This window comes from Cavia porcellus, unplaced genomic scaffold, assembly GCF_034190915.1.
Source record: "Cavia porcellus strain 051 isolate PalLab524CR breed Dunkin Hartley unplaced genomic scaffold, mCavPor4.1 scaffold_6, whole genome shotgun sequence".
Taxonomy (NCBI): Eukaryota; Metazoa; Chordata; class Mammalia; order Rodentia; family Caviidae; genus Cavia; species Cavia porcellus.
The window spans coordinates 16633857-16656954 of record NW_026947489.1 but is presented as its reverse complement, the minus strand read 5'-3'; the positions used below and the strand labels follow the sequence as shown (position 1 = coordinate 16656954).

At 44.4% G+C, this 23098-nt stretch overlaps 1 protein-coding gene across 4 annotated transcripts in view; it reads left to right on the top strand.

Annotated features, from left to right (window-relative positions):
• Positions 1-23098, top strand: part of Slco3a1 (solute carrier organic anion transporter family member 3A1) — a 279852-nt gene that overhangs the window by 250940 nt on the left and 5814 nt on the right. For 2 of the 4 annotated variants that reach the window (XM_063249991.1, XM_023567381.2), the window contains exons 8-10: positions 3195-3370; positions 7750-7814; positions 19787-22456. In XM_063249991.1, the coding sequence (XP_063106061.1) occupies positions 3195-3370; positions 7750-7814; positions 19787-20166 (621 nt within the window). In that variant the 3' untranslated portion in view covers positions 20167-22456. Of the gene's footprint in view, positions 1-3194; positions 3371-7749; positions 7815-19786; positions 22457-23098 lie in introns of those variants that run through there. The other 2 variants (XR_010047952.1, XM_063249992.1) reach the window with 2 other exon arrangements.

The following is a 23098-nucleotide window of genomic DNA, read 5'->3' as shown; positions in this document are numbered from 1 at the left end:
AGCAATCCTCCTGCCTCAGCCTTCAGAGTGCTGGGATTATAGGCGTGCACCACCACACCGGGCTTTGCTTCACTTTGTAGGGAAGGGAAAGTGATTATCTGTTAGAGGATCCTAATTCTTAACTGGACAGATGCCTGCAATGAAGCAGAGACTAACAAGAGAAGAACAAGCAAGTTTCGTAACCTATTTGCTTTCTGGCTAAATGAGAGATATCAGCGAAATGAGTGAATCTCAAAGAGGCAGCTCTGGATCCAGGCGCAAACAAGGAACTGAGCTGTGGGAAGGTGATCATCTATGGACAGGAACCAGACAAAGTGCAGTTAGCAAGGGAGGTCTGTTACCAGGTGTAGATGGATGCTTTCTCTCCAAAAGGAGTCTTGGGTGGCTTGAGTCATGCTTCCCTTCCTGAGACAGTGAGGGGACACTCCTCAACTCAAGATCCAAAAGCCAGAGGACTAACACACACCTGTAGTTCCAGCTACTCCAGAGGCTGAGGCAGGAGCATCACTTGAGCCCAGGCATTTGAAAACAGATTAAGCAACACAATAAGCCTTCTCTTCTTGTTTCAAAAAATTAAGAAACAAGATTCCCTTTTATACAGTTGGAGCTCATATTTGTGGGCTGAACATCTTGAAATTTTTCAAGAGAAAAACTGCATCTGTATTGACCATGCATGGATTCCCTGCCCCCTTAGCTGTACTCTCTAAATAATGCAGCCTGACAGTTAATGATGACATAAAGTATTCACACTGTGTTAGGTATTATAGTCATCTATAGATTACTTGACACATGTGGGATGATCTGTGCAAATACAACATTTTATAGGAGATGTTTGGGCATCCTTCGATTTCGTTGTCGTGGGGGACTTCCTTGGGTGTCAAGGAATCACCAACTAGAAATGTGAATTTCCTTTGAAAAAAAGTAATCTCTCTGCTGTCAGAGCTTCTTCTACATCTTTACTTCCTTCAGATAATGAGCTTAAAATAACACTTAAACCAAAGAAGCATACTTTGAGATGGTACATTTTGACTTCCTAGAACTCCTACCTTCTCACGCTCTCCATGCGCTCCCCCATCCCAGGGTCACCCATACAGGAAGGGAAACCCAGCACCCAGCCTCAGAGGGTGTGCCAGCTGACTGGACAGGATCAGTTTGCTGCCTTAATGCACTCATATGTCAGGAAGGCTGTCATGTAATCCCAGAAGGACACGGGCTAGCGAGTCAGTTTAGGGAAGTCGTGAGCAAGGTTAAGATGGTAAAACAAGGAAAGGATACCTAGGGAAATAGTAAAAGAAAGTCCTGACCAAAGCCCTGAGCAGCTGAGGCATTTTAGAGCAAAAAGGGAAGAAGGTTCCAGCAAGAAATATGGATAAGGAGCAGCCAGAAAGAGAAAAGGGAACTCGCACAGCAGAGGAACGGACTATAGACCAGACCTCCAGGGACAGTGACAGAAAAAGGTAGTGGGAGAGGGCTTATACAGCCCCCTGAGAGCTGAGCACATAGGGCTTAGAAGCCAGCCTGAGTGAGCCGAGAGCCACGGGATAAGGAAACACAGGCAGTGAGGTCAGCAGCTGGAAGAGTTCGGCCTGTGATGTTGGTGAGAGTGGGGTTTGGTTTTTATGGCCGGGAGAGGAAGGTGTGGCGTTTTACCTTAGAATCTGGAGAATGCTTGCTCCCTCAAAATAGGCTGAATTACATATGTCCCCAAAACTCCCTGCTGGCTTTCATCTGCTACTCTGCTGGGGAAGGTGCTTTTGGCCCAGAGATTCTTTTTCACAATCCTGCTCCCTCTGGGAGGCAGGTAGGCGTCTCTGCAGTGGAGGTTGGAGGGTGACCCTCAAAGGAGCCTCCAGAAGACAGGAGCAGCAGCTCAGCCAGAAGGAGCCTCAGACAGGCAATATCTGTCCTGGGTTTTCTACAACAGTGGGGAAATCTAGAGGGAAAGAGCAGGACAGGACCTTGGTGACTGGGGTTACCGTCCATGTCCCGTGTACACAATAGGGCTATTACCTCTGAGATGCCTGCTCTTGGCAGACCACAGAGGAGTGTGCAGACCAGCACAGGGTGTGCCCCCATTTCCACCCTGTGGATTCAAACCTGCTGGGGTGGGAACACACAGGACTTGGGGCACCCCTGAAATCTTGCAAGGGAAATAAAAGGAGATACGGGAAAAAGAGGAGAGAGTGATAGGGTGAAGGGAGAAGCGTGGAGCAGCAGAAGCATAAAAGGCCGAGGGGATTTGTACGACTCCCAGGAGGATTTACCTGTACATGTGTTCGGAAAGCTGATCAGACCTGGAGAGGAAGGCAATGAATCATTTATGACTGTTTTCACTTTGTATTCATTAAAGGCCTCTGCGCTATTATCATCAGACCTTAATTGACTAGGTGCCCGGCTCAGCCTCTTCCAGCCCCTGCTCCTCCCTTTGCCATCAGAGATTCCTAGAGCGAGCGAGCCAGAAGCGTGGACAAGGCCCACGCTGGGAATGGGCAGCCGGGCCATTGTACTCAGAAGATCAAATGGAATGCAGTCGCTTCTCCTTCTGCTCTCTGATCATATATTAATGAGTGTGTCTCGCCGGGCTCTCCTGCTCCCCACGAGCCGCACTGAGCCACTTGGATTCTCTTAGCCCTCTTTCTTTCTCAGCCACCAGGGTTCTTTCCCACTGGCACTGTCCTCTTGTAGCCTCTAAGGCACAGCAGTTTCATGCATGATGCATGCATCCTTTGTCCTGAGTGCCACATCAGGCACTGAACTAGCACCAATATGTGGGCTACCTGATTTACTTCTTTTAATACACTTCAGTGTAATTATAACTGCATAAAAGAGGAGACAAATTGGCAAGTAATTACAATGTTAATTTGGCAATGTTTTATCATATTGTGGAAGCACAATTTCCTCTCTAATTGTATTGGGGGGGACACATTTGTCTACGGTGGAGCTTATTAAGGAATTCTTGAGAATGGAAATGAAACACACAGGAGACAGGAAAATCAGCTCTCCTCCCCATAAATATTCCTTTATTTGCATGTGTTTTTGCAGCCTCCTTAAAAAAGCTAACTCGTTTATTCAGGCCTAATTAATGGAATGCTGCAGAATGCATAATTAGGCTGTGACAGTTCAGCTGATGGATGGCTTTGGGTATGAAACCTGGAGAGACACCCAGTTTAAAGGGTTGAATGCTTCCATTTCAGAATCTCACAGGCTGTGCGTGCCTCACCACTGTCCCCCCTGAGAATGCCACCGTGGTTCCTGGAAAATGCCCCAGTCCTGGGTGCCAAGAGGCCTTCCTCACCTTCCTATGTGTGATGTGTGTCTGCAGCATGATTGGTGCCATGGCCCAGACCCCCTCCGTCATCATCCTCATCAGGTAAGCCATCATATGGCCCAGGGACCCGAGAGCTCCCCACCCTCTCCTGTCCATGTGACATCGCCTGGAAACCATAACTTTGGATGCTGCGCAAGCCTTACAAGGCAGAAGAGACAGAGCCACAGCTAGCCCAGGTCAACAGGAATCAGGACAATGCATCAGTTAGGGACCTCACAGCAAGAGAAGCCAGCAGGGCACAAGGAAAGAGACTACCTTCGTGTCCTCCCAGCAGTGCCCTCTGGAAAGGATCCTTCATTGATCTTTTCAGGGAACAGAATTGTCAGAGTGAGATGAAAGTGGCATTGGATGAGCCAAGTCCTCATGTTCCAGCTGCCCCGCCATGGGCCGCTGGGCAAGACATCTTGCCCCAGACTCATTTCTATGGTGTCATTCCTGCCTGTCTCACACAGTGACATGTAACCTGTCAAGACTGCCTGTGTACAGACAGCGTAGCAATGTGAGGGGCGAATGGGCCAGCAGTCTTGGGGCAGGCAAGTGTTGGCTCCTCTTGTACATGCAGGTTGTTGGGGCAATCTGCCTAGGATTCCGTCACACTCTTTCTCCAGGGACCCGTCCTGGGGTGAGTGAGGTGACTGTGAATGACTAGCAGTATCTGAGTGACTTTTATGGGAAAGTTACCTGGATTGGTAGGAAGAACCCAGAAGTGCATTGGCCCTAACTCTAGTGTCCATCTGAACCAGAGCAAAGGATTCAGTGCAAAGACTCATCTTGTTGAGATACAGCTGTATAAGCAAACCATTCAATCCCAGTAGCTGGAAAACTAGGAACGAAATGCTTGGAAAAATTTTCCAGGCTGCCTTTCATGGCTTGTCTTCCTCTCCTGCCTCTTTGCCACAGCTCATGGCCTTTGTCATGAATTCCCATTGAGGAGCATTTATACAAAGTACTTATCAAGGTCATTATCAAGGCCTTGTGAATGTGCAAAAGTGTTAAGAGCACAATAAGCAAATTGCCATTTTCTATTTAATAAGTTTGAAAAATACATTTTAACAGTTCTAATCCATTGCTTCTTAAGGCTGTGGCCAAACGAGTAAAATCACATTTTGCTGGTGGCATTGAAAAGCCTGTCAATACTTCCAAAAAAGCAATATGGCAATGCGAGTCAAGAGCCATAAAAATATTCAGACCTGTTTATGCAGTAACCCTACCCCGCCTCTCACCATTTATCTATAGAAAATAGTTCTCTACAAGAGAAAAAGCCCAATACAGACAGGTTTTATTACAACATTAACTATAATAGCAGAAATACCTGAAGTGAAATAGTGAGTTAAATTATGGCTCTGCAGCTCAATGTAATAATGAAAAATCTTACAAATGTGAAAAGTGTTTATGAATGAGCAGTTGAGTTTAAAGCTATATATATGGAAGATGATTATATATGATAGGCACATGGACAAAACCCATCAGATCTTATGTATGGGTTCAGGGTGGCTGCTGATGAGTTTATTTCTCATGAGGAGTTCTCATGAAGTTGTATTGTGATCTCCACACACACAAGGCACCATAAAACAGGAACTACTCCACCCTGGACAGTGACCATTCCCCCATCCTTCTGCCATAATTTCCCTGCAAAAATTCAACCTGTTAACATTCTGAGGTGATGACTGGCAGATCAAACAGAGTCTACTGAAATCTTGATCACTTCCAAATGTCAACTCTGTAAACAACTGATGGGGTTTCTCAGGACACATCTGATTCCCTTCCAATGGTTCAACAATATATGGGTTTTGTGACCTGGCCAGGGTGGGCCAGAGGTGAGTGCTCACACCTGCTGCACAGAGAAGGCTAAGGTGGTTTTTTGTCATCACTTTCCCAGTCCTAGTTGCCATCCCAGATGTTCCAGGTGGCACAAGGACAGAGTATGAGCTTCAGCCCAGATGTGCTGAAGCCAACCGAGGGCTCGCTCTAATGCTGAACAAAAGCACTTCACAAGAACAGGACTCAGAAAGTCCAGAAGAACGGATAAAAGCTGGTACTCACTGGGCTCCTCCAGCAACCAGCTATGGGCTCTTGTTTTCAATGATTGTGTTTACACCTTGATAGTAGCCCTCCTAGGAGGGGAAGGAGCCTCAGAGAATGATAAAGTAGTATTTTCAAGATCACTCAGCAGGTTCAGTTGAGAAGCAAAGGCCACATCTCTGGTCTTACCTGAAACTTACAATAATACTCAGACGGGGTCCATCATTTCTTCATAACTAGGATCCAAAGAGAATGATTTTTCCCAACAGGATATGAAGAGAGATCTTTCTCACTTTGTTCCTAGTGACATGATAACTAAAAGGAAATCAAATCCCAAGTGATAAATAGTCCAACTCATTATACCAGCATGTTTCCTTGATAAGAAAAATTGGCTTTTATTATTTGTCCTTCAAGTTAAACCTTCAAATGAATGTGTTAAAACCTGTAGCCATGGAACCGATAATCACATGGAGGAACTTGGATTTGTGATAGGTGCATTCTGAAGAATGCTTACTGGGATGGGGTTCCTCAGTCAGAGTCATGTTTACCTCTCAGGGAAAGCCATGACATGCTGCCTATACTATATTCTTTATAATTAAAAATAAACACATACTTCTCCACAAATAACACATTTTCAGCGTTCCCTGAAAATCTTAGAAAGGGGAGCAGAGATTGCAAAAACCACTGGCTTCCTCTATTCCAGGATGCTATAATAAAATACCGCAGACTTGTAGTTTGTAAGCAACAGAAATTTATTTCTCAGTTCCGGAGATGAGAAAACCCAAGAGAGGACACATATTGATGAACTTATGAGACTCTGTTTCCTGTTTCATAAATGGCAAATTCTTACCATGTCCCCACATGATAAAAGTGACAAGAGGGTTTTCCTGTGGCATTTTTTATAAGGGCACTAATCCTATTCTTGAGGGCTCCACCCTCAGGACTTAACTCCTAAAGTCCCACCATCACCTTGAAGGTATATTTGAATGTATGAGCTTGGGGAGGACATATTCATTCTGTGGCACATGTGAAGTTTCTTTTGGTCTAATCATCGTTTTTAACCTGTCATACCTTTAGGGTATGACAGGTTAAAAACGATGAAGCCATAGGCATGCACACCTGAAGCTCAGATCAAGTGGTAGGTTATAGAATGGATGCCCATAGGATGGTTTAAGAACATCATTCTGGCCACCAAACCCATAGACAGGTTCCACATCCTGTGTATTGGATAGCCTGTTGGTGACTTGGTTCCTAACCTTTATTTTCTCCAGAACCAATTGCCAGGGAGCCTTCCTTGCATTGTATGACTCTGATGTTTCAGCCACACTGAAATATTCCCAAGGCTCAGTTGCATTGGATTGGCTATGCGTCCTCAAAGCCCTCAAGAGGCACAGTACAGTCACATGCTTCCTCTCTTGCTGCCAAAGGGACTCATGATAGGGTCAGATAAGAGGAAGGTTTTCTGTCAGTGGCTCTGACGATGGCCTGAGGTATAAGTGCACGTGGTTGGATATGTCTCCCTTCACCTTTCTTCACTGCCAATCCAAGGCAGGCCTGCCCTGGTTTGTAAGTCTGTCTGCCTGCCTCCCTGATCCCCCATTCACTCAGCAAATACTGTGGAGCAGACACAGAGCAGGTGGAGGTCATGAAGCACAAGACACAGAGTGCTTGGCCTCTGGGTGACAAAGTGAGCCCTGAATAAACTAGTTACAAATTGATAAGGTATTGCAGAAGAGACTGTGTTACAGCTGTGTATCCATGTGTCTAGAAGCACTCACTACTCTATTGTCTCTCTGCTTCCTGGAAAATGTTGCACTCTGCAAATGTTGTGGCTGATGTACAAGCAGATCCTTCTTATGGGGTATTCTAGGCAAACCTAAGCCAGGGAAACAATCAGTTACAAGCAAAGAAGCATCACTATACAAAGAGAGATTTCCAAGTGAAAAAGGTCCAGTATTTTCCAAATGGTCATCGAGGGGACAAAACAGGCCAGTGTGGTGAATCTCACAAATGTCGTAGCCAAGGTCTTCCTGGTTTCAGCAGGGCATAAAGGAACAGTTCCTTCTGATGCTGTTCTCCACATGCGCGTGTCCCACCTCTGCAAGACGCTCCCTCTCTCAATGAAAGCGAATTGTCTCCACGTGTGCACTTGGTTAACAGACTGGTACTCAGTCCTTTGCATGACAAATGAGATCCAGTTATTAAAAAGCACTGTTAAATTCCTAAACCTATGCTGGCTCTGCAGTTGCAGTTATTTTTAGAGTGTGAGCAGGGGAAATAACCCCAAAACTATTAATAATTTCATAAAGGGCTCTGATGGACTGCAAAGAATGACTCTGGTCCTTAATTGAAGTAGAATGATAAGGATTTCTTTGTTTTCTTTTCATCTCTTCATGTAGAACAGTCAGCCCTGAACTGAAGTCTTACGCCTTAGGAGTTCTTTTTCTCCTTCTTCGTTTGTTGGGTACGTATTGTCTCTTTATTCTCTCTGTAATGAATTGGAGCTTATTACCAGGTAGGTAAACGAGAGTGAAATTGTCCCATTTCCTGGGCCTTTTTGCTACGATGTTTATTTATAAACAAGAGAAACTTTAAGTTTGAAAAGTACGCTCACAGTTTAGAACTAAACTCAAGGACTGCCTTGCTCTCATGGTTAACTGCCACCTACCTGGACTCTTGTCTTCTCGCTTCCCTGAATTCTCACCGGCATAAGAAAGCAAAGCAATAGTACCAAGGGGAAAATTGATGGTTCAATTTGGCACTCCTATTAAGCAACCCAGGGGCATCTTATGAAATGCTTCCTTTATGGGGCTGCCAGCTGGGAGGGATAAGCATTCTCAGAACACCTCAGAAATGCAAACTGCATCCTTTACAATTTTCCAGACTGATTGCGTTTACTTAGCTTGGGGGTTCTGGCACGGTGAAAATATGACCTTCATGCTGCAAAGGCCACCTTTGGAGCTTTGTCATGGATAGAAGGAAAACAGTCTCAGCCTCTGACACAAAATTCTGGCAGGACTGAGGATTGAACTTGGGCCTTTGCACTGAGCAACCACCTCTTCCCTTTTTTGAGAATTTCTCACTAATTCCCCCAGGCTGGGATCAAACTTAGAATCCTCCTGCCTCAGCCTCCCAAATGCTAAAAATACAAGCACACACTGAGGGCTCTCTTATTTTTAAAATGAACAAATGGACAGGAATAGCCCATGATTCACCCAGGACCCAGGGCACAGGCTGGGGTTAAGCTGGAAGGGCCAGCCAGAGGGTCTAGCTCTCAGTGCTACCCTCTCTTCTCTTGGTATGCTATGCTATTATTTTGACTAGGGTCAAGAGATTTATGTTTTACAATTTCATCCTAATTATTTACACATATTAATTGTACAAATGGAAATTGAAAATAGAAACGGAAAATAGCCATGCCCTACATTTCCAGGGTAAACCAACTTCCTCATTCCAAGTAGATAATCATGAATGAGCTCAAAAACCTAGCTATAAAAATGTGTATGAAAATGTTTGTAACAAAGGAAACTAAGCAACAATCCAGACTGCCCTCAGCATGGAATTAGGTAAATCCATTTTAGTCGATCATCCCAGTGAGATTCCTATTCCCCTATAAAATTCTTGGGAAAAATTACTTAAAGACTTGGAAGCGTCATATGTCAGGTGGAGGGTGGGAAAGGAAATTTAAGATTTCCACAGAAGTGTTTAAGGCATATGTAAATATGGAAAATATATTTTCTAAATTTTTTTGAATTTTTGAATATATTTTATAAGGTTGATTCCTTATGTAATGGACATACAGGAGAAGAGAAAATTCATGCATAAATCCATTGATAAGATAAAGTCCTCCCTGGGGATGGTGACACATGGCACAGCCCTCCTCATTACTTCCCTTGCTGTCTGTACCAGTGACCCATTGCTGTGATCATATCTGCCATAGCTGCGGCAAAACCTTAAGCCCTCCACCATCACCAATCTGCATGTGTTAGTGCCCACGTGGAAACTTTAATGGCACCTTGGTCTTACTTTTTTTTTCTATATGGAAAACAGAAATGCTGTAGGTAGATGCCCAGGTGTGGCACTCACTCATATTAAAACATTTGGGCTCTTATGGGAAGCTGTAGTAGCTTGAGGAACACCTCCCCCACTGTCACCATACTAGTTTTACACTCATCATTAGGATAGTGGAATAAGCAGGTGTCATCAGGGCCCTTGGTCTCAATGGTTGCATGGCTGCATAATGGATATAGCATGTCAGCCAGTTAGGATCCCTTCCATAGACACAGTCATTCAACAAACTAACATCTATTGAGAGCCTACTATATTCTAAGTCACCAAGGTAAGTGACATCAGCTTTGCCTTTGAGAGTCCTCCCACGAACTGGTAGGGTAAGTGGGAGCATGGTCCCCCAGGTTGTAGAGTTGTGGTGGTCTCTGCATCCCTAAAATATCATAGATGTTAAGGACTCAACATAATAAAAAAAAAAATCCTTCAGAACAATTTTGATAGGTTGCATTTTTCATTTTATGCTATTTCTGAAAGTTAATGAAAATTACAGGACAATGGAAGACAAGCCTGGATATGATGAGATTTGTATTCTGTGATACAGTTAAGATCATCATGTGCCTCTTCAAAGCAATCTATTTGTGCATCTGCCCCAGGTATAATCAACTAGGCATTATCGAGAGCAGGGTTTTACAATTTCTGCAACTGTAACCCAGAGCAAGAGATAGTCTTGTATTATGGCTAAGTACACACAAGAATGTATGCATAGGTATAGCTGAAACAAAAATTATGTGAAAAGTACCTTTAATATGTATGACACATCTTGATATTCACTCTTCTGGTACATATTGGAAAAAAACTAGTCATGACCTACCATATCGATCTTATGGCCCATTATGGGTCACAAATCAGTTTGGAAACCCTTCTTATAAAAGGATATGACAACGTTTCATCTTTTAATTAAAAGCAGCTTAGCAAAAAATGTCTTGGCATTTGGCCCAGCTTCATTTCTTGTAGCACCCAATAAGATTAACCACCATCAGTGTTAGCGAAAGGCCAGAAAATAAATCAGATTCCATGACACTGCCAACCTTTGTGCTGGCCCCACATGGGTAATGGGGATACCATGGGGACATCACAGTTGAGGGGGACAAGATCCATGATGGAGTCAGCAGAAGTAGCCCCAGGAACACGTGGGAAGGCCACCTAACTGCCTTGGGATGCAGGCAGTGGATCTGGAGATACCTGAGGATGTCTACACTAAGACCTAGGGAATGAGCAAGCATTGTTACAGATGATCAAGGGGAAGGGAGAGAGTGCTTTACACGCAGAGACTGACAAGGATAAATTCCTGGGCCTGAGCAAAAGCTGAGGCAGGTTTGGTGGCTGCAGAAACGAAGGGGGAGGGCAGTACCAGACAGGCTGAAGAAGGTGGGACATTAGGAGCTCAAGGAGAAAGGGCTTTAGTCTTACTAAATTTGACCTTTACATCTATGGCAAATGGAAGCTGTTGCTGAGTTTACCAGGAGAATTAAAAGATCCACTGTACGTTTTAGAAAGGGGCCACTCTGCCCAGTGGAGAACAGGCTTTGAATGAAAGTAACTGAGGGCAACTTGTGCTGTGATGGGGCTGCTGAGGCGGAGAGAGGGAGGCGGAGTTGAAGAATACAGATAAGGAAATCCCTCCTTTCCAAGGTTTATTCTCTGAATGGAAGTACGGTTAGCTCCATGTAGCTGCAGGTTCCACATCCCCAGATTCACCATATTTTTGAAGTATTGAATCTGTACTGAAGACATACATATTTTTCTTTTTATTATTAATACAGTAGAATAATTACTTCCGTAGCATTTGTACTGTACTAGTAATTGTAGGTAATCCAGAGATGATTTAACATATATGGAAGGAGAGGGTAGGCTTTGAGCAAATATTGTACCATTTATATAAGACACATGGGTAGCCACAGTTCTTGGAACCAATCATCTTGAATATCAAGGAACAGCTGTATAAGGACCTGGGTATCTGGGATACAGCATCCATAGCCTGGGGTTGTGGACTTGGATCACACAGTGGGTGGAGAGATGAGGAGCAGGTTCAGAAGGCATAAGCAAGCCCTATGCAATAGAACCTTGTGTGATGGAATGTTCCATAGCTATACCACATGTGCCCTATGAACACTTGAAACAAGGCATATGTAAACTGAATTTAATTTGCAGTGGTTTCCAGTAGCTTCACACAGCCAGTGCTGGACAGGCAGGAATTGAGAGTGAGGGGCTGATTTTGATGTGTCATCTGGATGGGGCAGGGCAGGAGGAAATAAGGGATAGCAACCTAGCCAAGGCAAATGTAAGGAAAGAGGACAGAACTTGGAAGTGAAAGCATTAGCAATCACCTTTGTTGCTTTAGAGCCTGGTGGAAAGGAGCTGGTAGAAAAGGCAGGCCTTACAGAAGCCCTGGTCAGTGGAGTAAGAGCTGCCTCAGTAGCCCTGCAGGAGAAGTGGGCACATGGATGGGGTGTCCAAATTAGGACAGCAGAGCAAAGAAAGTGAGGAATATTATCATCATGAGGCTGCAGTGACTAAGCATGATACCTGGGCAGATGGGGAAGAGGTAAAGATAGGAGGAAGTAGAAAGGAGAAAGGGATAAAGAAAATAAAAGAAAAAACCCAGGGAAGAACTGGAAGCTATACCCAAAGCTTTGGTGTTTGGCTTTGAGATTGCAGAGCAGTCTGGAGAGATGACAGATTCCCCAGGTGCAGCATCACGTATCCGTGGACAAGTTCATGTCATCCCGGACAGTGACTGAGCTTGAATAGTGAAGAAGGTCATTTAGCAAAAGGCTCAGTAAATTCAGAAAGAACTGAACAATCTACTCACAGCAGAATCTCTGGTGTAATCAAGTGTCTCTTTTCATCCTATTGCAAATGTCCTTGTGCTTTTCTGTCTGGGTTTTGGGCCAACCATTTGCTCCAGAGTCTGATCAGGAATCTTGGTCCTGCAGCTAAGTGAGGTGCAAACCTGTAATTCCAGTTACTAGGGAAGTAGGAGAGGCCAAGTTGAAGGTCACCCCGTGAATTTAGTAAGACTCTGTCTGGGGGTACAGCTTAGAGGTGAAGCGCTTGCTTAGCATGTGTGAGGCTCTGGGTTTTGCATCACAAAACAAAAACTGGGGAGAAGATAACAAACCTTATTCTTGAGGCATACTGCATGCCATAGATGTCACAGCAAATCAAATTAATGAAAAACAAATACTCACTGAGATCTCTCCATATCGCACACACTGCCTAGTACTTCAAAGGATGTGAAAATAAGCAGGGGCCAGGATTCTGCCTCAAGGGATTCCAGGAAGACAATGAAGCAGGCTGGGGAAGCATAGGACCTTAGAAGTGTCAGAGGATCTTGAATTTCATGGGCAAACCTGTCACTCGTGAATAGTTGTCACTGTGGAGCAAATGAGCGTTTTTCAATGGAAGAGTGAATAGACATTCAGACTTCTGATTTAGGGAGATCGGCCAGGAGCAAGGTGGTTTGGCAGGATGCAGGATGCAGGATGACTAATCAAAAGCATCGAGGTATGAGGATGCAGAGCTGAGCAGGGCTAAGCAATGGGTCTGAAAGGCAAAGAAAATTGGGAGCCATGGAGTAGAGTCAACGCCCTCGAACCACTGTGTCTCTTCCTGCCCTCTCCCTGGCTGACTAGATGAAAACGAAAAAGAAGCCACCAGGGCTCGGAGGAAGCTGGAGTTTTGTGTCTGAGCCCTGTGACTGGGCCTCCAGGAAAGCCTTCAATAGCTAAGGATAACAGATAGCTAATTGTCTGCAGGTAGGGAGAAGCTGGGCTCCCACCAGAGTCCCCACCAACCCATGCCTGCTTAGTCTTCCAGAGACACCTGCAAGACAAAAAGCACTAGGCCAGATTTGCTCCAGGTACATCTCCATATGCAGGTGTCCTTTCTGAGCAGACTGCTAGAAGGTTTGGCCTTGATTTGTGAATTGCTGTAAGAAAGCACATTTTGAAACTCCTGATGGGGCTCATCAAACCTCTGTTGAGCTCCCGCTGCGAGCAGTCTTAGAAAAAAGCTCATAGGCAAGTGGAGAAATGAACATGTTCACTGATGCTTTGGAAGAAGGAAGTAGAGTGTCCAGACCCTGGGCGAAGTGGGAAGAGGCAGGAGACAGTGTCAGGGGGCGGAGAACACCCCTTTGTTCACCTACACTCTTGGCTGTTTAATCAGCAAACATCTGATAGGTGCCAGGCTCTCACAGCACCGCCTGGTGTACTTGTATCACCCAAGATTTGCTCCCCTTCCTGTGCTAAACTAGCAGCAATGGCACAACTGGGGATTAAACCTAGTTCTGCCTTCACTATCTAGGACAGTGATGGCGAATCTTTTAGAGCTGGCTGTGGCATACAGGCTGAAGGTTTACCATCACTATGTAGGTAATCTTTGACAGCCTACTGAAGCTCTGGGGCATTTGTGACTTTAACAAGGGGCCAGGCAATGAAATGAGAGCAGAGCAGCTGCTCCCAACTTCTCAGATTTAAGACAAGTGAAATGTCAGGTGTCCCTGGAAAATGCTTGCTGATGTCAACAGGACAGTCTAGCCCAGCATTCCCGAAGCAAAGAAACTCATTAATCTTCTCGTGAGAATACACCCTTTGACATCCCACTCTAGCTAGTGCTGGACAGAACAGTCAGTCCACCGAGTTGAACAGGGATTCCATGGTGAATTGGAGTCTTGGCAGGTAAGCTATGGAGCAGTGGTTATCTTTTTAAATGTAAATGGTACAGTCATTTTCAGCCTGCATTCTATTCCGTAAAGGAATGTGGATTTATTTTTCTTACAAAAGCCTTTCAGCTCACCTTTTAAGTTTAGACCAGAGAATATAAATAGGCCATGCCTTTTCAGCCATGGGAGTGAATTTAATACCAGAGATACAGGGCCCTGAGGTTTTTAATGGATTTCAGGAAAACAGAGACAATTTCTTTAAAACAGTGCTACATTTTTTCCACTGAAATATCCATAGCTTCAATTGGAGCCAGAGTATAATAAGAAGTGAGATTTAATGCTCTTAATATTCTCGGTGATAGCAGGAGACCCCGTGCGTTGTTTGCTCAAAGCCTTCTAACATAGGATGGGCTCCCAGTACAGTCCTGATGGGGCCTTACTAACATCTGCTCTCTCCATTCAATCACTGCCCAGGGGACACACAAGAGAGAGAATAAAGGGAGAGAGCTCACTTTGCAAATGCCAAGGAGGAGAACATTCTTCCAAAACACAAAATTTCTAAGGAAACACTACATCCCTTCTTAGATAACCAAGAGCATGACAGAGTGAAGATACTCAAAGCAACAAGAGACACTAAAGTATATCTTACCCACTTGGCCTTCCCTCTAGAAGCCTCTGATTATCCTCCAAAGTGAACTCACTCTTAAGATGTGAAGATTCCTGCCAGTTGGGGTTAGTCACTAAATCTTAGCTTGAAGAATTTCCTGCCACACACAGTTGAACCTGTAAAGTTTTTTTTTAATTTTAAAGAGAAAAAAACAATAAAAACAAAAACAATAGGCAATTGGCAATGGTTAATATATTGCATATTATTATCTTCAAAGTAGTTGCTCAGATTATAAACTGTATGCATGCATAATTGATCAAACAATATGAACACAAACTGCTCTCTTCAATAAACTAAGAGAAATCAGTAGTATAATTTAGTGTAATTATCTTAGATATCTTCAACTGAGGAATAGATTACAAAGATGTAGTATCTTTGTATAATGGAGTACTATTCAGCCATAAAGAATGATGAACGCAAGGCTTTTGTAAGTAAATGAATAGATTCCATACTGATAAGTGAAATAAACCAGACCCACATATGTAAACGTTGTATTGTCTCCCTACCTGTAAAAAAACTGAAAAAGAAACACCCAAAAGATATTGTAAAGAGAAAGCCCAAAAATAAAGAACAACTGGGATAAGATGAAAGGATAAAAGGAAGAGAAAAAGGAAAACACAACAGAGAGATTTATAGGAGGACAGAATTTCACTTGGCCAAAGAGGTTTACGACAAAGGACTGAGAACTAGAAGGGAACCAGATTGAGAGCGCTCTACAAATATGGTATCTCATTTAATCCTTACAGAAATTCTACAAGAAAGCATAATGGTGTCCATTTTATGAACAATAAGACTGAGGTTCAGTAAGGTTGTATCACTCACCCACAGCCGAGAACTTCCTAGTGGCAGGGGTGGAATCAGAATCCAGCACCCGTTGGCTCTGGTTCTACAGTTCCTGTTTTCAGCATCATCAAGTACCCTCTAGAGGTGAGCCCGGTCTACAAAAGGGGTGATGACAAGGACAACTGACAGCTCCTGCTGACATTATCTGCCAGGATGGCGGGAGCTTTCTGCCAGACACCGGAGAGCTTGCTTACAAAGCAAGACTCTCAGCCTTCTCACTGCGTTAACAGCCCTGAGAAAGGCTTCACTTCCCCAGGTGTACAACTCCTGTATGCTCTGCCCCCTCCATGCTTCAAAACTGGGCTTCAGCAGCTTAGCAGAAAGGTAAATAAAATGTTCTCCACAGCCCTGGAAATCCCTGATAAGAGCTCTAAAATCTTCTCCAGTCAACAAACTTTGAATTAGAATAAAGTGGAATTATGAGGTTTGAGTTTTGATCTATCAAGTCTGGAACAAATAATATCCCCATACTCAGTCTCTTTGCATCTGAAATAAAGGAGAGAAGCAACTGTGGAGAGAATTCATAGCTGATATTGAATAACATGCTGTACAGTGCAGGGGACAGCACTAGCTCATGGCCTAATGATTACATGACTGTGGCGTAGAAGCCTCCCGTGGGGGGGCATCTCTGGGGAACCAGCTTCTTGCAGGGACCGGGTTGGGCTTTTATTTAGTCCGACTGAGTGGTAAACATGCAATCATGTGTGGTTCGCTGTGAGAATGAGTCAGAAGCATGGGGCTCCCTCCAGTGACTAAGCAGGTGAGTTCCAGAGTTGCAGAGGCTTCTAATGAGAACCATTCAGAGCCTGTCTTTAACATTCTTGGCACACCTGGAATTTAGGGCCTGATAGCTAGCTCGAGATCTCCTCCGGGAAAGAATTGTAAGTCAATAAACAGCAGAAGATGAACGTGGCAGAAAACCAAGCCAATACTTTATTCAGAAATCTGAAAGGAATCTCATAAAGATTATACTTCAGATTTTCAACCTAGAGTTTTTCTAAAATGTTACCCTAAATCCCCTGGAATAATGTGATAAGTTAGCAAAAGACATGGCTACATAGAAAGGCCAGGCCCCTGCAGAGCACCTGTGTACCGCATTTGTGTGGTATTTTTGTTAACCTCGACTAAGCGGGTAGTATTAGCTCCATGTGGAAGAAAATGAGGCGTGGATGATCAGAGTTTTAGTTAAAAATTCATCCCACTGCAAATTCCTTCCAAAATATTAAGTATTGCATGAAAAACATTGATGGGCACTTAGCATTATAATTTCCAACTACAGTACACAAAGGCTTTTTCTGGCTCTTTCCAAGGCTTTGTCTTCTGGAAGACATGGTTTAATTGACATCTTTAGCAAATAGAGGTCTACTCTATGGTAACTGATTATTATAAAAATTCTCACTCAGGTACAGGAACATAAGAGAGGATTTGGCATTTTAGGAGGATATTTTGCTCGCAACAAATATCAAAAATGGCTCCTTAATATTCCAAATTCCCCTTCAGTGTGCTTAAATCTTGCCAAACCTGCACATACCCAATAATCCTTGATGGCAGAGCATGGGGCACCCAACTCTCGGTTCCTTCCCATGGCAGGGATTCCCCAAGCTCTCCTTTACAGCCCTAGCTCCACAGGGCCCAGTGCCCTACATGCAGATCCACCATGTTTGTGTTCTCCAAAACTGCTAAGAAATAACAGAAGAATAAGAAAATGATTGACAGAGAGAGAGTATTCCTGAGCCTGGAGAGGACCTGCAAGTGGGTTGCCCATGAGCCCTCTTCTCAAAGGAAGTTTATAGAGCAAAATGATGAGGTGGATACAATGTGGGTTAAAACTATGATCAAAAAGATTATTAATATAGCCACGTAGGTAATATTGATCCAATGGGAAAGCAGATCATGTAGCAAGTATACACAGAATAAGCACCTTCTTTAGGAAATAATGGATCAGAGTGTCTTGGTCACTCATTGGGTTGACTGATATCTATCTGGACTTTATTGGACCAGGTCATATCAATTATCCCCTGGGAGAGGCATGGAGGCCTGGTCATCCTGTTTTTATCTTGAGGCCTGGCCTTCGACAGAGGTGCTTCCAGGTATAATGTTTTCTCATGTTTTGCACTAACAACAAGAACCAAGTCCTACTGACTTCCTGTAATATCTCTACCCACCTTAGCTGTCTATAATACTAGGACAGAAGGAATCCAGAAGGAAGAGGAGGAAAGAGCATTAGTGAACTAATTCCAGCACAATAAGGCTCTGCAAAATAGAAAAGTGAATGGCTTCACCTCATCCCATTGGGCCTTGGGGACACGCCAGATTAGTCCCATCTACCCACAGGATTTAACCCTAATTTACACTGGCCCTACTTCCTCATTTCTTTACCTAGATGGAGCGTGGTTTAGTTTCTGTGATACGGTTGCCATGGCAATTCCTCCACTTGGCTTCTTTTCCATAAAATGAAGAAAATCATTGGCTTGAGGGCAGGAAGAACACACACAGGGTCTCTGGGAAGGCCTCCAACTCCTGGGCAGCCTCAGGACCCCAGGGATTATGGCACAGGAGTTCTCATTCTGCAAGCTCTGAACCGGAAAGAGGGAACAACTGGTATGGGATTTTGAGCTTAGAGTTTATGAAATCAAGCTGCTTGGGAAGTTAACTGAGGTTTATAACTAGAAGTCATCTCGGGGGTTTCTCTTGATGGTAACAAGTGATGGAGGTAAAGCGCTTGAAGGAAGGCACTGAGGTACCTCAGCCCTGGAGCCCGGGTTCCTCTGGCCTCATTTGCATTGGGAGGGTGATACAGACTCTCTCGGCCCACTCCAGGCCTCACTGAACAAGGGAAGCCCTGTGGCCTCTCCAACCCTCCTCTCCCACAGGCCATTGGAGTGCTTACAATGCAGGTGTTCTTCTGACCATGATGGACAAACTTTGGGGATTTATAATCCCATAGACGTGCATTTATTTGCTTTGATTCTGTGCATAGGTGCATTTTTCTGGACTAAGTGTGTACATCCCAACACTTTATTAAGGCAAATGCCTCTGAGAATAAGTCAAATCTGACAATCTGGAGCTGGCCCTGGCTAGTGATACAGTAGTCACAGACCTCAGCTCTGTTCCTAGCCTGGTTGCCACAACCATGCTGCACATCTGAGGTCTCACACTGAAGGTGATGACAACACAGTCTGGTCTCTGGGGAGAAACAGTGTTTTCTAATTAATTCATATTAATGATTCATCTTTTCCCATAGTACAGATGAGAAAATCTCCCCCTCCCCAGTCAGCCAGAATCATGTGTGAATGTGTTATAGATGACTGAGCCGTACTCCACACACTCAGGTTTTGTTGGTCTGGGATGATTCTAAAGTGTGGCGGGCCTGGCAACCCTAATGACAAACACAGAGGACAATGTGGAAGTGAACTAATGATGGGGAACAGCTATTGTCTCCTAATTCTGATGACTAGGTATAAGTATCTGAAAGGCTCTATTATGAAGGTTTGGTTTGGTTTGGTTTCCGGAGTTGAACTCAACTTTGAACTTGCCAGGCAAGTGCTTATACTGCTAAGCTATATCATTAGCCCTGTTACTTAGGTTTTAAAGCTGGTTCCCAGCTCAACGTGGAAAATATTCTCACCAGTGTAATTTCTAGGGGAAGAGAAGTTGTCAAAGTGTGCCCACCTTTGTCTCCTTTGAAACTGTGTGTATATCTATGTACACACGATATGTCCCTTCTGGTCCCTCCACCCAGAAGCACACCTGGCCCTGGGAGCCCAGGCATGAGCATGAGGCTCCTTCTCTGTATTTGATAACAGCAGCTGGCATATAGTGTTCACTGCATGCCAGCCACAGTACTTACCATTCTAAACTCTTCTCGTTTATTAATGTAGTCTTCATGGTGCTCTCATTAAAAACTATTACCTATATCCTCATTTTGTACAAGGAGAAAGAGGCATATAGAGGTCTTATAACTTGTCCAGGCAGTAAGAGGCAGAGCTGGGATTTGAACCTACGCCATTGGCTCTCCAGTGTGCCATTGAGCTATAGAGCTGTAGAGCCACCAGGTCCAATATGCCTTCCCAGTGGTCCAATAAAGAAAGAAGATTCACACAGTGAGGAACAGGGGAGCCAGTCTCTGCCAGTATCCACTGTGTTACAGGACCAGCCACCAGAGCCTTAAACGTTCCTCTCCTTCTCACAGGCTTCATCCCCCCACCCCTCATCTTCGGGGCCGGCATCGACTCCACCTGTCTCTTCTGGAGCACTTTCTGTGGGGAGCAGGGCGCCTGCGCCCTCTACGACAACGTGGTCTACAGATACCTGTATGTCAGCATTGCCATCACGCTCAAGTCCTTCGCCTTCCTTCTCTACACCACCACGTGGCAGTGCCTGAGGAAGAACTATAAACGCTACATCAAAAACCACGAGGGCGGGCTGAGCACCAGTGAGTTCTTTGCCTCTACTTTGACCCTAGACAATCTGGGGAGGGACCCTGTGCCCGCACACCAGACACATAGGACAAAATTTATCTACAACCTGGAAGACCATGAGTGGTGTGAAAACATGGAATCCGTTTTATAGTGACGCAAGGAGGGCTGAACTCTGCATTAGTAATCCAAGGGTCATTTTCTTAAAAAAAGAAAAGGAAAAAAAAAAGGTTTCCTAAAAATACTCAACATACTGACACACATGCGCGTGCGCACGCACACACAACTTTTGTCCTTTCGCTCAAAATCCGAGCCAGACACGATTCAGAATAAGGAAAGAACAGGATCATCCCGGAGGGCGTTCGCACTGCTGGGGCTCACAGTTGGCTTTGAAGGCACCTCGTGGGATGCCGACAGCTGCAAGCAACAGGCACTGCCAAATTCAGGGCACAGTGATGGCCAGCTTGGAGGATGGACATTTCTGGATATACACACATACAAAACAGAAACACTGCAAGAAACAAAAGTCTACTAAAAACACCTAAGATCCAACTGAAAACATTGCCAGATTCAGACACATCCCATGCCACCCCCTCTACGTGTGGGCGGGGAGGCACATAAGGCAGAGGGGCAGATGCTCTACTCCTCTAAGTTGTGCAATATGGGTCACTGTGCAGACGGCTCACCCAGCCTGCATGTGGTACAAGGCCCTAGAGTTCTCTTGGCAATGCTAACGGGTGATCCTAGCTGGAGTCTGTAATTGGTATCTGTCACCAGCGCCATTTCCATGTTCAAGACTGGAGGCCCAAGGGGGAGAAGGGTGGGGGGCCAGCAACTTTCCCCTTCCCCTGGCAGCACCTGGCAGTGGCAAAGGCCACCTCCCCCCCTCCCCCCAGACCCACAGAGTGACCTCAGGAAGCTGTGGACCTCAGCTGGCTATGACTGACCTGCTCAGAGCCGGTGAGCCCTAAGTCCAAGTCATTTGCTTACATTTGCCAAACATTTTGCCATTTTTTTCAAAATACAGTGCATATGAATTTCAAACTGTTGTATGTATAATCCTCTAATTCCTATTTTTAACTACTACTAAAATCTGTGTTAACCCTTCAGTCACTAACACAGTTCTACAGACCAGATTTATTATGCTGGTTGCTTTTACTTTTCTCCTTTTTTAATGCACCAAAAATATAATGTGATCCAAGGGATGCAATTAATCTATTGTAATTTTTATCATTTATCCTCATTTGGATATTCTGCAATAACAATATACAATGTGTTAAAAGAAAAAAATGCTTCACGAAGAGAGTGTATATGCAGCCTGCCTTTAAAAGAATCACATTTGAAACAACAGGGGATAATGTGATGAATTGCAAATTTGCCTTCTGGCTTTATTCCCCATGATTCAGTGATCACTGTCATGGGAAGCCCTTTTATATTCCCGTTCCACATTCCAGAAGGCGTTCTTTTCTGCCTGTGGAGGAGATTGCTTAGATGTGGGTTTGTGTGCATGGGTGCAATGCTTCTGGGGACCAGAAAGAGAGAAAGCGCAGTTCCCCAGCACAAGCTTTGAGCAGGCTGTGTTAATGAATAGACTCACAAGCTCCAAGGAGCAATCACATTCCAGTGCTTGAAAATGTCAATAATGGTTCCAGGGTCAACCTTGAACGAAGAGGGCTTTGTGTGTGTTTTGAAAGTGGCTGAACCTCAGAATAATCCTGTAATTATTTGAGACAAAAATCCTGTCTGAAACCAGCACACTAAACCTCTCTGGCCATTTCCTTAAGGGGACAGAGAATAAGTCAGTACACAAACACAGGCACATGTGCAAAGGGCGCCGTTGAGTTGTACTTTGTCCTCTCCTGTTGACTCCACGAGCCGCCTGCTTGTGGGAATGACCACAAAGCTTGGCTGGTTTGCTTTTCACTGCAGTTTATTCCGAGGGTCACGTAAGAATCAAGGAAGAACACAGAGGAAACAGTGGTGGTGTGCCAAATTGCTAACAAACACTGTGAATGGGAAGGTCTGAGGGACAGCATGTAACTATAGGAGACACCACGCAAGGATGGCTGGGGGCGAGGAGCAGGGCAGGGCCACTGTGGGCAGGGAGGACACTGCTCCACAGACCTGTCATCCACCAGTGCAAGTTGCCCTGTTTGTGACCATGGCACACTCATTAGTACCTTAACTAGTAAAAGGGGGTGGGGGGCGGAATTCTCCAATGTGTTCATAAAATATGGATACCTTGTCACTCCAAAGACTTTGATCATATTCTACACAGATTTTGCTTTGGTTTTATTTCGAAAATGCACTGCCAGTACATTACTACCCTCTCCTGTACCACTGTGTACACCTCCAAACTCGGTACACAGATGCAGAGGCCCTAGGACTAGTGTTTGTTTTGTGACACTATTTGCTTTTATTAAAGAAAAAAAGATTTTTTATCACTTTGCATCTTGGATTTTTTTTCCCTAAAATTTTAAGATGAGTAAGAAAAGATGTTAGGATAACAAAGGGAAACACCCCTATAGGTTCCATTTTATCAACAATTCAATACAAAGTTAAAGTCCTTTATGGCAAAATGGTTTTCATGTGTATTGTCACCTTTTGAAATTTTAGTTTCTGTCATCTATTACAGATCAGGAAACTCAGTGTAGTTTTTATTTACCTTGTGCTGTAAAGAACCACAGTACCTCTGTGATACCAGCCATTCCCTTGCTCATCCATTTGGTTTCAGTGGTAATTCGAGTGAAATATGTCCTTGTAAGATCTCCCTAAGATTTAACAGAAAGAAGAAAGGTAAGGGACAGAACAAACCACTCACTGGTGAATGCTGGAGTTCTCTCTCTCTCTCTTCCTCCAATTCGTCTACCATTTTGGTTGGACCAGCCCCAGGACACACAAAAGGCTCTCTCTGTTATAACACCTAGACAGGGACCAAGAGAGTTTGCCTTCCATATATGAGGTAAACACATTTTGTAACAACATCTGTCCAGGGGATGGGTTTTTCTGTCTCCTTCAAACAAGGTTAAACACTGCAGGAAGACCTGTAGCTTTCTCCTCTCTTTCTGCCTTTACTGAGGAAGGCT